The following is a 17,239-nucleotide window of genomic DNA, read 5'->3' as shown; positions in this document are numbered from 1 at the left end:
ATAACGAGAGGAGTACTCGGAGGCGGCTTTAATTCCTCAGAATTAAATGTGGCCAAAGAACAGCCAGACAATATTATATTATATAGGCTACAATATACATATTATATATAATTATGTAAAATATTACATATATACAATATGAGTCCCCCAGCAAAAAATGTGGATGACAGGCTGTGTTTTAAAATCTTTCATAGGATCAGCCTGGTATGCCTATAATAGCCATGGTGTGCAGCGCAGTACCAGCCTGACCCGCTGAAAATGCGTCTGATAATGTGATCCCAGGGGAGAGATAGCCCACTAGCGTGTCTCTGAGGCAGCATCATATAATCGCGTGCCTTCGCACCCGTGATAGTCGAATGGGTCGATGTCGAGGACACAAGACACATATATCTTTTATATATTTACAATCTTTATTTATAAACTGTGAGTGTTTTATGGGAATCTTTTTGCTGTGATCAGTAGCCTATAATCTGGCCACTGCACGAGCGATCGCCCCAAGCAGTTCTCCTTTTATTATCACAGGAGAAACGCTCGGAGGCGGCAAACACATGAGAATCAATGTCGTCTGCCCGAGCCGAAGAAGCGCAGAGGCACGCTTCGGTAGTCAAGCAAAAGGACATTGTGATCTGGAGAGAGAGCGAGCGACAGGGACGCACCATCTCTCGCTTCTCAGCCAGATCAACACGCGAGCCCCACAATCATTGTGGGAGCTACCCCTTTGAAATAAACAAAGCGAACGCGAAGCACTTTAACCGTAAACATTCCACTGTGCTTGCAATCACCATGCCCATTTCCCCAAACAAACAAAACAGTAGGCCTATCCAGTTCTGACATAGGACAAGAACATGGAGGGACACAGCTAGCGCTTAAGCCTGGTCCACACGGGACGATTTTAAAATTGTTGGCCGATTTTCCAAACTTGAGAGACCCCACACACGGCGATAAAAAATCACGGGTCTAATAGTTTTGGTCGTACAGTGTGTGGTGCGCAACCACATGGCAAAATCAACACATCTCACACAAACCGATTTGACTCCCGAGCATTCCCAGGTCAGGTTTGTAGTTTGTTTTTAACCCCCAAAAAAAACATTATCAAAAGAAAAGGCGATGATCAAAGAAGTGGAGACAACGCGAGCTACCGCCGCCTGTTTTGATTTTGTTTCCCGGTGCTTCCTCGCCGCCTCGTCACCTCGCTTACTGATTGGCTACACGCCACAGTCCACAGGCTGCGTGCTCGTTTGTCCCCGGGGGACACCACACACGAGGAGAAATCGGGCCAAAAAAATCCAACATGTTGGATATCCCCGATTTGAGATAGGAGTGGTCCCGACGTCCTTCCGAGCAGACGAGAGCAGTCTTAACACACCACACACAGCAGGAATATCTGATCAGATTACGTCATGGTACGGGCGTCACGGTTTAGTGCATACATTTACAAGGAGAATACACGGTATAAAAATAAATAAAACTCGCGTGCAATTTAATTAATGTAATGCGGAACTACTGTTAGATACGCGGGTTCTTTAGGGACACCTAATCTGTAGCTCCGCCTTAGCTCTGAAGCAGACTGCGATGTAAAGATTGCTATGCTGGAATATGTTGAGAGAGAGGTGTGGGCGCGATCGAAAAGTCGTAAAGTGTTTACTTATATTTGTGCGTGTGCGTGCGTGTGTGTGTGTGTGAGGCGCGGCCGCGATCGAACAGTGGAAACATAAAAACATACTCCGTCATTTAGTTTATGCAGGACATCATTCAAACTGCAAAGTGTTTGTTACTGTTAATTACATTTTTAAGGAAAACAAATTAATCTGAAATGTAGCAGATTAATTTTCAATTCATTCAGGTACAATTACCAAACATATCAGGTATTTTTATGAATTGAATTAATGAACTAATTATATAAAACTATTGTCAGTGCAATACAAATAAACTGGTTCTATATGCCTTTACTTTATTAATAAAACTTATTTAAAATAAAATACAAGGCTTAAGACATTTATTTTTCTTTTGGTGGTCCAGCCTAAGACATGCACAAGTCTTCTGCATTTTTGTTTTGCTTTTGCCTCCATTGTACCGAACTCGTACCGAACCGTGATGTCTGAACCGAGGTATGAACCGAACCGTGACTTCTGTGTACCGTTCCACCCCTAAAAGAGAGTGCAGAGTTTTCAAAGAACAGTGGACCAATGATTATTTGTGAAGAATAACTTTAATTAAAACAAAGTATGAAGACTCGATTACAACTTTTGCAAACCACTAGTAAAGATAACAAATATGTGCCAGGAATCAAGTGTTGATATAGTAGTGTGGATATATTAGTGGGGATGGCTGTGCCAGGCTAGTAATCTCTACTACACAATGAGGCCTGCTGGTGGTCATTTTGGTCTGGGCCATACAATTCTATGTTATATAGCTGACCCGGCCCCCCCATCACAGTCAGGAACGATAATGTGGCCCCCAGAGAAAAAAGTTTGGTGACCCCTGGTTTAGGTTACCATTAGCTTTTTCCTTCTGGGGACTGCAGGCTTCAAAATTTTAAAAGTTGTACTCACCTTTGATAACATCTTGATGGATAAAACATGCAAGTAGGTTATAGGCTATCATAAACTTTTGTTGATCACAGAGCTTCTTTTTTTTTTGCGATAATTTTGTAGAGCGAACCAGTGTAGTTGGCCTATAAAGTGACATACCTATACTACTATTATCATTTGTTTCATTTGATTTTTTCAGAGGTCCACGCCCCCTGTTGTGATTCAGTTGAAGCTGTGCTGCGATTGGTCGTCACTGCGCTGATGGGCGTGGCTGCTGCGGCTGCTGCTGTTCTTCTGGTCAATGACGTCAGAGCTTCAAGAGGTTAACAGGATAAAACAGATATTATAAATATTGTAACATATACTGGATTTTTAATAAATAATTAAGTAAAATATATGTGGTCTGTAAAATATGTGTGGTCTAATTGTTTAGTGATGGCGAAAAGAGGCTTTGCTTACCAGTGCTTTACTTTGAAATGGATCATAAAGTAAAATTAGGTTCATTACCCGAATCTGGTGTACAAGTGGTGGTACAACAAGTGCGCATTAAAGTCTTATCCATAAACTCTCTCCCCCTTGTTTTATCATCAACATACACAGCGAATTCTAACAGTAAACAAATATATACAGACCTTTTCAGGGGGACTGGTAAACTTTATATCCGTAAAACAACTCTGTTGTGTGTGCGCTCTCACTTTCATTTCTGGGTCATTCTACAGAAACGTCCAATTTTGGTATGGCAAGATGTCTTAAAATTGATTTCTTTTTCTAACATTTAAACTTACACCACATTATTAGATTACCCTTTGACTTTATGAATACGCATAAATGACAGCTTAATGATTGTTTATATTTTTTGTGCATTTATTTAAATACCGCATGTACCATTTTTTGTCACTGGTGTTACCTTACTTCTTTGACAATATTAAAGGTTTTTATGAAATATTATTTCTATTTTTTTTTCAGCACATGTAGACAGAGTTACCGAAAGATTATGTTTTATTTATTTTAATCATGTTTGTTAAAAGTGTGCTTGAATGAGGTTAGTTCATCTGCACTATGTATTTGCTATAAAAATGAAAATATTTGAAAACCAGTTAAAATCAAGTAATGATGCAATCCCTTAAATCTTAACTTTTGAGTGTAGCAGAATTAAATGGATGTAAAATTATCATCATTGTATTTAATGTGACAGAAAAAAAGACAGTAACACACGACCAATGACACAATGAATCACCAATGACATGCATAAGACCAAATATAATTATTCTTCAACTATAATTAAGTAGATGAGACTAAATTGTTACATTTGGCATATAATCTAAACGAATAGCTTTGAATAATCTATAAATGGGAGTCACTGGTGTTACTGTGGTGTTACCCATAAGAAAGGTGACACCAGTGACAGTAACACCAGTGACAATTTTCATGAAAAATTCATTTTACAAAATGGCTGCTGCAAGGTAACAAATCACATGTTGTCATTCATGGTATACTCACTAAATTAAGTAGTTTAATCCATTTGTATTCTAGATTTTTACAATTCCCTAACAATAAAGTAGGTCATACCAGTGAGTTCAACTAAAATCTTCATATGAAATCATGAGATAAATGAGAAGATTTCTGATAACTGAAAAGAGACAGTGGGCTTTTTACCATGGGCTTTTCTTCATAGATATTCTGAAAATTGGAAGAAGGAAGTGTGAGGTCATCAGTGTGATTTTTATTTCAAAATAAGAGATATTTGTTTAACGATAACACCAGTGACACAACTCCACTACTTTCATTATAAATTTTATAATATTTATTCTGCATATCATTTACAGAATATATTTGATAGTTATGTATACATTATTGTATTTAAAATTGTGAAAAAATCTGTTATTGACCTCAAAATAAAGCATTTTCCCTCTGTACATGACGGTGGGGACGAGCACTTTTGTGGTGCTTGGAATTCTATATAATTAATAAACAATCAAATATTGCCACATTGATGGCTCAAGAAGGTGTAATTGTTCAAATAACATTGTTTTATTTTAAAATGTAAAGAAATTGTAACCCTAAAGTGTTTTTTAAGTGTAATATTTCTGTAAAGGCTAGGGACAGAAAAATGGACATTTCCATAGACCCTTCTGCCGTGATAAGTTAGGCCTATCGTTCTGAAGACTGTAAGCTGGATCACGAACAGTTGATGCAGATAGATCCTCGAGTAACAACTTTTTAGCAAAGGCTGCTTTGTTGTTGGATCCTAGTTCACAAAATTAGTCTGATGTAAAATGATTTGCGCAAACATAATGCATCAGAATAAAACTAATCTACTAATTTATAAAAAAGCACTGGGTGTATTTTTATCATTATAGGGTGGTTGTGTACACACTGCCAAGACACATTTATGTTCCATCAACAATGTAAAAGTGGATTTTGCATATAGGTGCCCTTTAATGCCATCTAAGAGCAATTATGCTCTATTTAAATGTCTGTTGTAGTTCCACTGGAGATCTGGTGATTAACTGGTGATTGCAATGTGTTTGAGCATCAGAAGGAAGTATATTTGTTTGGAGCCACGCGTCAGATAGCCTTACAAACACCTCTAAGTGACGAGATGGTCATTTGTCGCTACACCATCCATTTTATTTTCCTTTGGTTTCGGTTTTCATTTTTCTTAATTATTGTTATTTAGCTTTTTTTCCATTTGTTTCATAAGCAGCAACCCCACATACAAATGTAAAACTATTTGTCACGCCAATAAATCACTGTAGAATTTAACTAAATTCTGAATATAAACTGCTTTACATCTCATAATCAAATCAAGTCATAATGAAAATAAACTATGACTTTTATGAATAATGACAGTTGATTAGAAACCCATTTTCAGTATATTGTTTATTTAAAACCACATGTAACCGGTGGCTCGCGACACCAGTTATAAAAACACTTGTCTGTGTTGTGGAGACAGACAAGGGACAAAAGGCGGCGGTTTCACTGGATTTAATCTGATATACAAAAATAAAAGCAGCCTCTGAGTGAATCACCCATATGTTGCTTCTATAAAACAAATGTAATGTACATTTAATCACCATGTGCTTTCATCTCCACATATATAGGCCAAAGACAAAAATATAACCACACAGGAGTAAAATAACACAATACACATAAATTGCAGTGAAGATACAGACACAAAAGCAACAATTAAAATAAAGATTAATTAAGATTAACAGGAGCCAAAAAATAACACACCTCTTCAGTGCATTATCAATGACAAGAGGAAGAGGAGGAGACAAAACAGGAAATTGTGTAGGCTCATGATGACATCACAGCAATTAAAGGAGAAAAACACTCATTCTTCAGGCAAGTACACCAGATATACGAAAATAAACCATTTTGTGTGAATTATAATAAACAATACATATATATGTTTTAACAGTACACTTTCTGTACCTGTTACACACACACACACACACAGATGTAGAGTATACATCATAACAAAAGTTTATAAGGAGGAAATACAGTGTAAGTGACAGACCCATTTTCCAGCAGTCTGGAAGTATTTTTCCAGTTTATTTTCTCCATAAGAACTTAATTAAAAGAGTTATAAGCCATTAACCAAACTATGAACCTCCAATGTAAATCGTAAAAGTCCTGAGTTTTTTATATCCCAAAAAAATTATAATTTTTCCCAAAGTACTGACAACTTAGTGTTAACTAATAACTCTAGCAAACTGGAATATTAGTGGCATTCCTGGAACTGGCGTCGTTACACTACATCCTTATGCATCGCTTTCTGCCAGGACTTTTACAGGCTTTTCCCAAATCACAAAAGTGACCTCAAGGTCCGGGTTAGCGGTAGCATAAGCCATCAGGCAAAGGTTATTTAAATAAACTCCTGATGTATTTACAAACTTTCCAATGCCTCATTTTATGAGTGCAAAACCTATTTGTAATACTGTAGAAGTTTGGTACCATTCTGGGCATTATTAGTGGGGTAATTTATGAGATACAGCCTTTGGATCCATTAGCGCCTGCACTAAGCCATCCGGCTGATATCTCTAAATAAGCTCTAACTTTAATAATGTTCGACCAAGGGGAAAAAAAAACTTCTGAGGGGGGTGTTTGGCTCGAGGTCACGGTGCAAAGGACCCTAGGTTGAAATTACTCCGAACCATCCCTTTAACGTTAGACTTCCAAAACATGATGAGGAAAAAAAGAATGTGTTCGATGGCTTTACGTCACAGGCTATGCCATTTGGGGAGGGGCCGCTCACTGATCCCCCTATATTTTTGAAAATCCTAGACATGGTTGAACCTGAACTTCGTTAGTTCTTTCTGATTAGCCTGTGTTTCTAAGAGGCTGCTGAGGCCCTGCCGTACGGGTTGAGCAGAGAGGCTCCACAGTTTGACCAGCGGCCGCACACCAGGCCGCCGGATGGTGTTGCTAAGAACTTGCAATGTTTAACTATTATCAGACCGGACCTCGCGGCCTCAAAACACTACCGGTCCACTGGGAAAAATCCCGACTCTCCCGATTGCCACTCCACTACTGGTAAGTGCTTTATCATTAATATAACTATTATCATTAATAAGAAGCCTGCATTTCAACATGTTTAGGCTCATTTTTACATGATTTAAGTTAATGGGAATAATGTTGCAGAAGCTGCTGCGATCCTCTCATATCACATGACCTCTGTCTGTCTCCATCTGTAAGGAAACAACAAATCACAGAAGGTGAAAGAGAGAAATGAACAGCATAATTTACTGGAGCCGTATAGGCCACAAATATTGAAAAGCCTCTCACAAACACTAGTGAAATGAAAACATTGATCAACCTTAGTGAAATTCATTCATACACTTTACTGAAATGAGAAAAGATTTCAGTAGTTGAGAGCTAATGTCACTTGAAAAGGAAGTCACAAACTCTTTTACGCAATGGTGATTAGTCGTAACGAGTTGTACGGGAAGCCAAACACACCTGAAGTGGGACGAAACAGTGTGGTGTTACAGAGCTTGTGCCACGCTAACATACTTGACATCACAGGGAGGACATGTTTGCTAGCGACAACGAATGAACAGCGCAGCATATTACTTAATTCATTACTGCTCTGCAGAATTTTGTTTTTCCCTGCACATATGAACAGCATAAAGTTATTACATTCCTTTTGCTTTTTATCTTTCATAGTAGAACATTAGCAGTGTTTGACAGGCTACTTCGGTGCAAACACGTCCTCCCTGTGATGCCATATCGAATATTTTTGACTGACAAAATGCCGGCGGCCGGAAACAACAACAGCTTCAGTGAGTTGTTCAAAACCTTTCTTTTTTTCTCAATGCTGGAGTTCATGTGTAGAGCCTCTGGTGATACTTCGAGCAAAGTTTCATGTTGTGTCGAGCCTTCTTAGTGTTTTAAAATACGCGATTTTTGATGCTATCATAGTCGTGCCCCAAGCACTCCCATTTAAAAGACATTTTGACCTAAAACGAAAATACGGTCAATCTTAAAAGTGGTGTTTCCATCCAAATTATGCTTTTAAACGAAAGTTTGACTTGGGTAGATTAACAAAAAGACACTAGGTTGCATTTCGGCGAGAGTTTCGCTTTAAACGGAAGAGCGGACACAACTTCCGTTTCAAGTGACATTAGCTCTCATCAACTACTGAAATCTTTTCTAATTTCAGTAAAGCGATGAATGAATTTCACTAAGGTTGATCAATGTTTTCATTTCACTAGTGTTTGTGAGAGACTTTTCAACAATTATGGCCTATACGGCCCCTCATCGTTTCAAGCTCCAGAAATCAGCACATCTGTCATTAATCAGTGAATGAGATTCTGTTTGAAATGTTTATTTCCTATCGGGATGATTTTATCAGTGAAGGTGAAATCAAACACAGTAATTTCATAATAACTACAAGCACAAACTACAGTAGTTCAGTATCTTACCTGATCGATTGGACTGGGTTGTACAGAAGCTTTGGGTGTTTTTTCCTCCACAACTGCTTCAAAACGTATGCCTGCTTTGAAAAACAATCACACACACACAATAAAACACTAATTTTGTACAATAAAGATAATGTTTTCCTCTCACTATAGTAACTGTAGGTGATACTTGCCCTTACTAGAGCTCCTGTAGCGATAGTAAATCACACCAACACAAACACCAGCTGCAGCTAGTGCAGACACCAGCAGAACAATTACAACTATTCCTGCAACAGCACCTGAAGACAGACCTGAACCTGGATCAGATAAAGAGAAACAGACATTAGTGTGAATGAATCTGTCAGATTGATCTATACCAAACACAATGAGACATCAGACGGTCTAAAAAAGTAAATCTAAATCTGATTCTGTTTAAAGGTGATCACTTGTTTCATAAAGTGATGTCAGAAGTATCGTTTCATCAGTGACAAGGGACTAAAATAAAGAGATGTAACTATACCATCTTTCTTTATATTTCTATGTAATGGTGTTTTCTCTGTCAAATGCCTGAATGATTAAATTACACTCACCAACGACAGTAACTTCAAATCTCTTTACACTGCTGATGCTGCGACGGCGACGGCGGCTGATGCTGTTGATCTGTAGTTTATATTCTCCAGAGTCTGTGTTTCTGGTGTTTGTGATGGTCAGAGATCCAGTCTGATGATCCAGCTTCAGTCTGTCTCTGAATCTCTCTTTACACTGAACATCTGTACAGATCTTCCTCTGATCTCCAGTGATTTCAGCGAGAAGAGTATCATCAGAATACCACGTCATCACATCATGAGGGTTTCTTTTGACATCTGAATCTAAAGAAACAGATTCTCCCTCCATCACTGTCTTTCTCTTCACTTCATCTCGTCCAGCAGCAGAAACACCTGAAACACAAACCAACCTAAGCTTGATTCTTTGAAACTCCACAACAAGAAAAATTCTGAAATTAATTGTGCACAATACAGTTTATGTGAGTCTGGAGAGGGTCAGTGCCGTGAATCATTTCAGCATTAAAGACTTTTAAAATCATTTCAGCTCAAAACTGAGCAGCGGGTGTTTGAAATAACTTCAGTTTGTGATCTGATGTGGATTCTGATCACAGTTTAAAGGGACACTCCACCCATTTGCATTATTGTTAGAAACCCAGTCATACTATTGAATGGTCGTGCAACACTCTCTCATTTTCCCCTGAGACGGGAGAAATCCGTTATTTACCTCTTACACTTCCTCCTACAATGACGCAAAAATCGTAATTTTGCGTCATTGTAGGAGGAAGTGTAAGAGGGGGGGGATTTCTGTTGAGACTACAACACTCGTTCCTCATCTTTCCCAGGGGGCGGGACCCGCTCACGCTACAGACCTATTACAGATCAGTGGGTGGGACTTTACTCTCTGAAACTGAAAGCAATATCCTCCATCTTGTTTGAAGCTAAGCTAACAGGCGCTGTGGAGACAGATGTAAAGTTATGACAATAGCGGAGGAGAGTGCTCAATATGATATAGAAGAAGAGGATTTCGGAAGGCTGATGCTTGAATCAGGTGTTTGTGGCTACCTTTACAAGCCGCATTATAGCGAAGAGCAGCCGAGGCAGAAGACCTGCCTGCCGCGGAGGAGGAGCCCGGACTGGCTCGAGTTAGGGCGGACTGGTGGCGCCGGTGATCTCACTATGTAACTACGAACCGCTACGAACACAGAGATAGAGTCTGTCTGCGGCACGATGACAATTTCTCCTGGACGAAATCTCTGAATCAGACGAGGACACGGACGTTTGTGTTGAGAACTATCCTAGTTTCGCACCGCATGTTCTGACTGAACATCCAGGTACCATGCAATAATACACCTTTTCGAAAGAAATACAAACGAGTAGTAATGCACTAATGAGTTCGCCAACTAACTAGACATTTTGTGTGAAATGAATTTCAAGCTCTGGTGGTAGCTAGCCTTGTAGACGGAAGAGTGATTTGCGCTGTTCTGGATTAGTGGGATTGGCTTGCGGAGCCGTGCAATGTGGTGCATTGTGGGAGTTGTTGTCTTTCATACAAATGCGTCCTGAAGTTATTTTTTGTCTTTCCTCGGTCACGAAGGCACCAAATTCAAAATTTGTTTTACATTTCGACTACATATATGACCCACTTTAAATAAAAAACAATGTTCAAATGGGTGGAATGACCCTTTAAGGCCGAAATATATTATTTATATGCGATGCAAAAGACTACAAATTACCATAGTAAACATACTAAATAACAGACACCGCTTGATGAAATCAGACAAATCATACATCACAATAGTGTATTTATTTGGTTACATATTTTATTCGTCAATACGTCTCATCTCATACCGCACTGCCTGATATCTATCTTTATCTCCGCTTATAAATGGTTAGTTACAGTCCTTGATTCTGATTCTGCTGTCTATTTGATTAAAAATAAACAGTTACAAACGAGACTGAATAAGTATGTGTGTGCTTTGTTTCTGTCAAATAACAGTAAACACCACTTTATTACCGTATGATTAATGTGTAATCCTTACACAAATTATATACTATCAATGTATCACTTTTTGTGTTAATTAGCTCTTCAACTGCTGTTACTGCAGGTAATGAATCTAAACTCATGTAGAAGATTGGCCAATCTCCCCATATGCAGGTGTGGATTTTGAGTCATATTTTTGATGCACAGTTGATATTACTATAGATTTTTCCCATCTTGGGTATATTGACCATATTAGATAATTTCTCTCTATGTATGATATTCATGCCTTTATTACACCTAGGTTGATTACTGTTATTCACTTTTTGCAGGTCTAAAGTCAAATTCAAATTATTTTGAATAATTAATTGAATTGAAGTATTCAGCTGCTCCCAGTTTGTAAACTCTATTCATATATTACCTTTTTTTTTTTTTTTACTTTGGATTCCTGGTTAACTAGGAACCCAATGAGTATAAAATATTAGACCCATTTAAACAGATGATAAGAGAATGTGATCAGAGATGGTAGAGAAACTGGCATCACCAACAATTGAAGCCCTTTTTGCCTTTATTTATTATACGGAGCAGTACGGAGAGTGGACAGGAAGTTAAGTGGTAGAAAGAGGGGGATGTCCACAAGGATATTGATCTGCTAAAACTATCAGCTTGCCAGTGGATAGACAGTTTAGATTTAATTTATACTGTTCTGGTGTGATATTATGTGATTAAACACATAACACTTTTATTTAAACATTCATTAATTGCCTTACCTTGGACAGAAACGTTGTAGATCTTTTCACTGTCGCTGTTGTTGCTGGTGATCAGTAGATTATATTCTCCAGAGTCTGTGTTTCTGATGTTCATGATGGTCAGAGATCCAGTCTGATGATCCAGCTTCAGTCTGTCTCTGAATCTCTCAGTATCTTCATTACACTGAACATCTGTACAGGTTTTACTCTGATCTGTATTGATCTGAGCGATGAGAGTGTCATTATAATACTATTTAATTCTGTCTTCTTGGTTTTTTTTAGCATTAGTGTGTAGAGTGACTGAATCTCCCTCCTTCACAGACACTACCACTGAATCAGCAAAAGATGCACCTGAAAAAAGAAAAGAAAAAGTTAATCCTTTCACTTACGATCATAAAGATTCAGCCTTAGGAGTAAAAAAAATGCCTGGATTCAGAATATAATTCATGACACACGCAAAAATACAGCATAAGATTTAAGCATTCACTCTTCAATCAAACATGAGCTTTAAGGATGATCTATACAAGTTGATCAACATCATACAACACACATCCAGATTCATATTTTACCCGCTTTCTCTATGCATAATGCTATTGCATTCATATAACCAAGTATTTTCATGTTATCATGAATACCAATTTTGTATATTTGGGTACAACTAGGGATGCACTTGGACCGAAAAACGAAATCGAAAATAACTTTTTTTCTATTTCTTACTTTAGTTACTTTACCTTACATTAGTTTCATGTCAGGCACGTTATTTTATCAGACTCCGGTGAGCATAACCTACATGAGTGGAGTGTTCGTTTGTGCCGTGAGCCAATAAGCAGAAAGCGCACTCACGGAGCAGGCAAAGTGTTTCGATTGGTCCTGCCTAGCTAACGTTACCTCCAGATCCGACAATGCTAGTAGGCTACTTATCAGCTTGCGCTTCCATCATCATATTCATGTGGTTTGAGGCTTTATTGACATCCATACCTACCCTACATGAACCTACAATGCAAATGTTTTTTTTAAATAAACATTAAATATTGATGCCCTAATCTGACGGGTAGGGAGTGACGCAGTGGCGGTTCTAGGATTTTTCTGTAACAGGGGCCATTAAGGGGCCACATGTTACATTCAGGGGCCAAATACAGGGTACATTCAAGAACACAAAATAATTTATTCAGTACGGTGCAAATACATTTCGGCAGTCATTCCTTTTTCAAACGCTCTAATAAAAAATTATGAGCCAGTAAAGTTCTTAATGATTTTTTTTCATTTATTTATACTGTGCATAAAGGACACAATGCACTTCTTTCTGAATTCCATCTTTTAAGTTTCATAATCATAATCATGTCGTCGCTTATAAACAGTAAATTATTGTTAATTGTTCGGGGGTGGAATTGCATCTGTGATCGTTGAGAAGAATTATCCGGTTGCTCTTCTTGTCGACGATTGATGGGTGGGAATCTCTAGGCACCTCACGATTCGATTATGATTCAGAGGGTAACGATTATCGATTATTAACGATTTTTTTTTTTTTTTTTTTTACTACTTGGTACTTTTCAAGCAAATATTTATGATGACCCATAACTAACTTACTTCCAATACTTCCTATATTAATTTTATTAATAAAACAAATGGAAGTGATTTGGCAAGTCAACTGTAAGGTTACATTTGCCAGCATATGTCCCAACTGTTCCAAAGGACCAACAGGAAAATAAATGTGTGCCTGTACTAGCAGCATACTTGTAGTAAATTGATACAAACTTCAGCATATTCTTAATCTCTAGCATTTAATAATAGACTTCTAACCAACATCCTCTTGTTATTTCCAAATTCCAATGAGCAATATAATCCTTCAGACAAAAAAAAAACATTTTGCTGTAGCAAATTCACAAACAGTTTTCGTTCAAAAATATAGGATTATGTACCAGCAGCTCTCATACTAACATAATGCTTGTGGACTTACGCATATTCTGAATAATTAGTAACATACAAAGCCGCTCTTATTCACAACTAAATAATAGTTATGACTTGAAATGTTTGCTGTATACCACAATCAAAAACAGCTTATAATACAAAAAAAGTGAATGAACATCTGCAGAGAGCACAGTCAAAATGTAACTTTTTGTGACTGACATTGCACATATTGCAGGGCAGTGTATAACGTACGTATAACAGATCGGTTTACAGCATATTGATGTGAAAACTAAACAATACAGAAAGCAGCTCTCATACAAAAAAAATACAAAATAGGTAATAATGAAATTGCCAATTTTCTTAGCTTATAACGAAGAGGGTGCCGTTCGAATTTGGCGCTCAGCCATCATGCTTCTGTTATGTGCGCGACTCTGTTATGTGCGCGCCACAGACTGTCCGCGCACTGCACGTCCGCTTTAGAGTTCCGCCTTTTGCGTTCCGTCAATATTAAGTTATTAGGAAAAAAATATATTTTTTATTTTAGAAAATCGATTTTTGACATTTGTGAATCGATTCAGAATCGTCCACGTCCGCATCGCGATGCATCTAAGAACCGATTTTCCCCCCACCCCTAGGAACGGGGGCCAATCAGGGGCCAATCAGATTTCAGCAGGGGCCAGGGCCCCTGTGGCCCCGCCTCTAGAACCGCCCCTGGAGTGACGTAGGGTGAACTGTGAACTGTCAGGACACAGGTAGCCTATGCTATGCTACACTTACCTGCTCGACCACAGTCGCGTCGAAGTTGTGCATTTTAGGAAGCGGAGCCGCTGGCAAAGTTACAAAAAATACTTCGCGAGAGTCAAACCTAAGCGCCAAACACGGAGGCATATAGTTTTTTTTTTTTTTTTTTTGCCATATTGCAGATTTTCCAGAGCCATTGAGATTTGCGTCAACGGAAGACCAATCGTCACGTGATTCACGTATAGACTTCAGATAGTTCCAGGAAGTCCTTTGGTGGCTATTCAAATAGATAGTTTTAGAGAGAAGTGTGATTCTTTTTGGTTATATGTAATCAATAAATGCATCGATTTACAAGATTATTATAATACACCGACATGTGAATGTAGTTACAGCAATGTTGTTTTTAAAATCTATCTGCTATTTCTTTGAAGATTAGTGTCGTCAGTCATGCTAACATATTTCTGGCTAACGTAGCCTTACCTTAGTTAAAGACCGTGTTGCAGATGTTTAAAAGTTTTTTGGTTTTTTTTTTTTTTATGTTATTAAACGTGTATGTTAGTTTAGGGCAATCACGTCATGTTCACGGTTTCACTAAGAACAGGAGATCTGCAGGTGATAGGTGATTGTCTTAGAAAATCCATTCCAAACAAGTGAGATGTAAAATGTAATTAATCTTAATGTTTACAATTCGTATGCACTTGTGTACTAATGAATGCATAATATATTCAAATATAAAACAAAACATTCGTTTAAGTAAGCTGGCACAAATAATCATTCAGGCTATGTAATATGTATTTTGACATAATTGATTTAGTGCAGGGTCATTCTATGGAAATGTCCATTTTTCTGTCTCTAGCCTTTACAGAAATATTGCACTTAAAAAACAATTTAGAATTACAAAACAATTTTATATTTAAAATAAAACAATATGTTATTTTAACAATTACACCTTCTTGAGCCATCAATGTGGCAATATTTGATTGCTTATTAATTATATAATTCCAAGCACCACTGAAGTGCTCATTCCCACCGTCATGTAGAGGGAAAATGCTTTATTTTGAGGTCAATAACAGGTTTTTACACCATTTAAAATACAATAATGTATACATAACCATCAAATATATTATGTAAATGACATACAAAAACAAAATGCAGAATAAATATTATAAAATTTATAATGAAAGTAGTGGTCCCCTGAGTTGTGTCACTGGTGTTACCGTTTTGAAATAAAAATCACACTGATGACATCACTTGATTTCCTTCTTCCAATTTCCAGAATATCTATGAAGAAAATCCCATGGTAGATCCACTGTCTCTTTTCAGTTATCAGAAATCTTCTCATTTATCTCATGATTTCATATGAAGATTTTAGTTGAACTCACTGGTATGACCTAATTTATTGTTAGGGAATTGTAAAAATCTAGAATACAAATGGATTGAACTACTTAATTTAGTGAGTATACCATGATTGACAACATGGGGTTTGTTACCTTGCAGCAGCCATTTTGTAAAATGAATTTTTCATGAAAATTAAGTGTAACACCATTGACTCCCATTTATAGATTATTCAAAGCTATTCGTTTAGATTGTATGCCAAATGTAACAATTTAGTATCATCTACTTAATTATAGTTGAAGAATAATTATATTTGGTCTTTTGCATGTCATTGGTGATTCATTGTGTCATTGGTCGTGTGTTACTGTCTTTTTTTCTGTCACATTAAATACAATGTCACATGTGACATGATGCTAATTTTACATCCATTTAATCCTGCTACACTCAAAAGTTAAGATTTAAAGGATTGCATCATTACTTGATTTTAACTGGTTTTCAAATATTTTTATTGTTATAGCAAATAGATGGTAGTGCAGATGAACTAACCTCATTCAAGCACACTTTTAGGAAACATGATTAAAATAAATAAAACAATCTCCTTATTTGTTGCATTATTATTATTTTTCAATAACTGTCTACATGTGCTGAAAAAAAATAAAAATAATATTTAATAAAAACCTTTAATATTGCCAAAGAAGTAAGGTAACACCAGTGACAAAAAAATGGTACATGCGGCCTTTAAATAAATGCACAAAAATATATATAAAATCATTAAGCTGTCATTTATGTGTATTCATAACGTCAAAGGGTAATCTAATAATGTGGTCTAAGTTTAAATGTTAGAAAAATAAATCAATTTTAAACCAAAAGTGGACGTTTCTGTAGAATGACCCTGCAATAGATTTTTAAATTAATAATAAACATGTCAAGCATTTTGTCTGTCATTTCCTCCATGTTCTTGTAGTCTCCACTATGGTTTGCAGTGGATGATCAGTTGCTCAGAGAAAGGAGTGTGAATGTGGTTTCCCCAGGAGAAAATAATGGCTTCTCAAGTCTGCAGGATCAAGTTGAATATAACTAAAGATTGTGTGCTAAATTGTGCGCTAATCAAACCTGGGTGTAACCCTTATTCACAAAAAAACAACATTGGGAAGTTGTTCATTAAAGGTTTAATAAAAAATAAGGAACAAGGAAAGGCTAGCAAAATCCAGGGATCTTGACCATTGGAGTGAACGGAGTTGACGAAACTCTCTCTCTCTCTCTCAACGGCTCTGATGTTTTAGGCCAAAAAACTAAAATGCCGTCGCCGATAACTTTCGGCGCTAAAATTTTGGTGCATCCCCATGGTACAACTGGACTACACACTGGAGTAAAGTTCGGTAAAGTTAGCTATTCACAGATTCTAACTTCCCGGATCAACACATTGTGAGCTAAACGTTGTTAAAACACCAATGACATCTCTTTCCTATAGTAGTAGTAGCCTAGCGTATAGACAACATACTAGGCATAATTTCCCTTAAAACGAGCTTCCTCCGCACTCGACAAA

The 17,239-nt window shown here is 37.3% G+C and overlaps 2 protein-coding genes across 3 annotated transcripts in view; one reads left to right on the top strand and one right to left on the bottom strand.

The window, feature by feature from the left end:
* LOC311084864 (SLAM family member 5-like) overlaps positions 1-17,239 on the top strand; it is a 183,586-nt gene that overhangs the window by 8,789 nt on the left and 157,558 nt on the right. The window lies entirely within an intron of this gene.
* LOC311084871 (uncharacterized protein) lies at positions 5,505-15,940 on the bottom strand. 2 transcript variants are annotated; one of them, XM_084117169.1, is made up of 6 exons: positions 14,395-15,940; positions 11,731-12,060; positions 9,028-9,375; positions 8,638-8,754; positions 8,462-8,535; positions 5,505-7,225 (listed from the first exon to the last, which is right to left on the bottom strand). In XM_084117169.1, the coding sequence occupies exons 2-6, from the start codon at positions 11,822-11,824 to the stop codon at positions 7,196-7,198; spliced, it is 663 nt and encodes a 220-aa protein (XP_083973295.1). In that variant the 5' UTR covers positions 11,825-12,060; positions 14,395-15,940; the 3' UTR covers positions 5,505-7,195. The 2 variants fall into 2 exon arrangements, with proteins under 2 accessions (XP_083973295.1, XP_083973294.1); XM_084117168.1 differs by having other exon boundaries at positions 8,462-8,532; positions 8,632-8,754; positions 14,395-14,606.

The sequence above is a fragment of the Abramis brama genome (genome assembly GCF_963993115.1).
Source record: "Abramis brama genome assembly, chromosome: 6".
Taxonomy (NCBI): domain Eukaryota; kingdom Metazoa; phylum Chordata; class Actinopteri; order Cypriniformes; family Leuciscidae; genus Abramis; species Abramis brama.
This window is presented reverse-complemented; position numbering and strand designations above follow the sequence as displayed.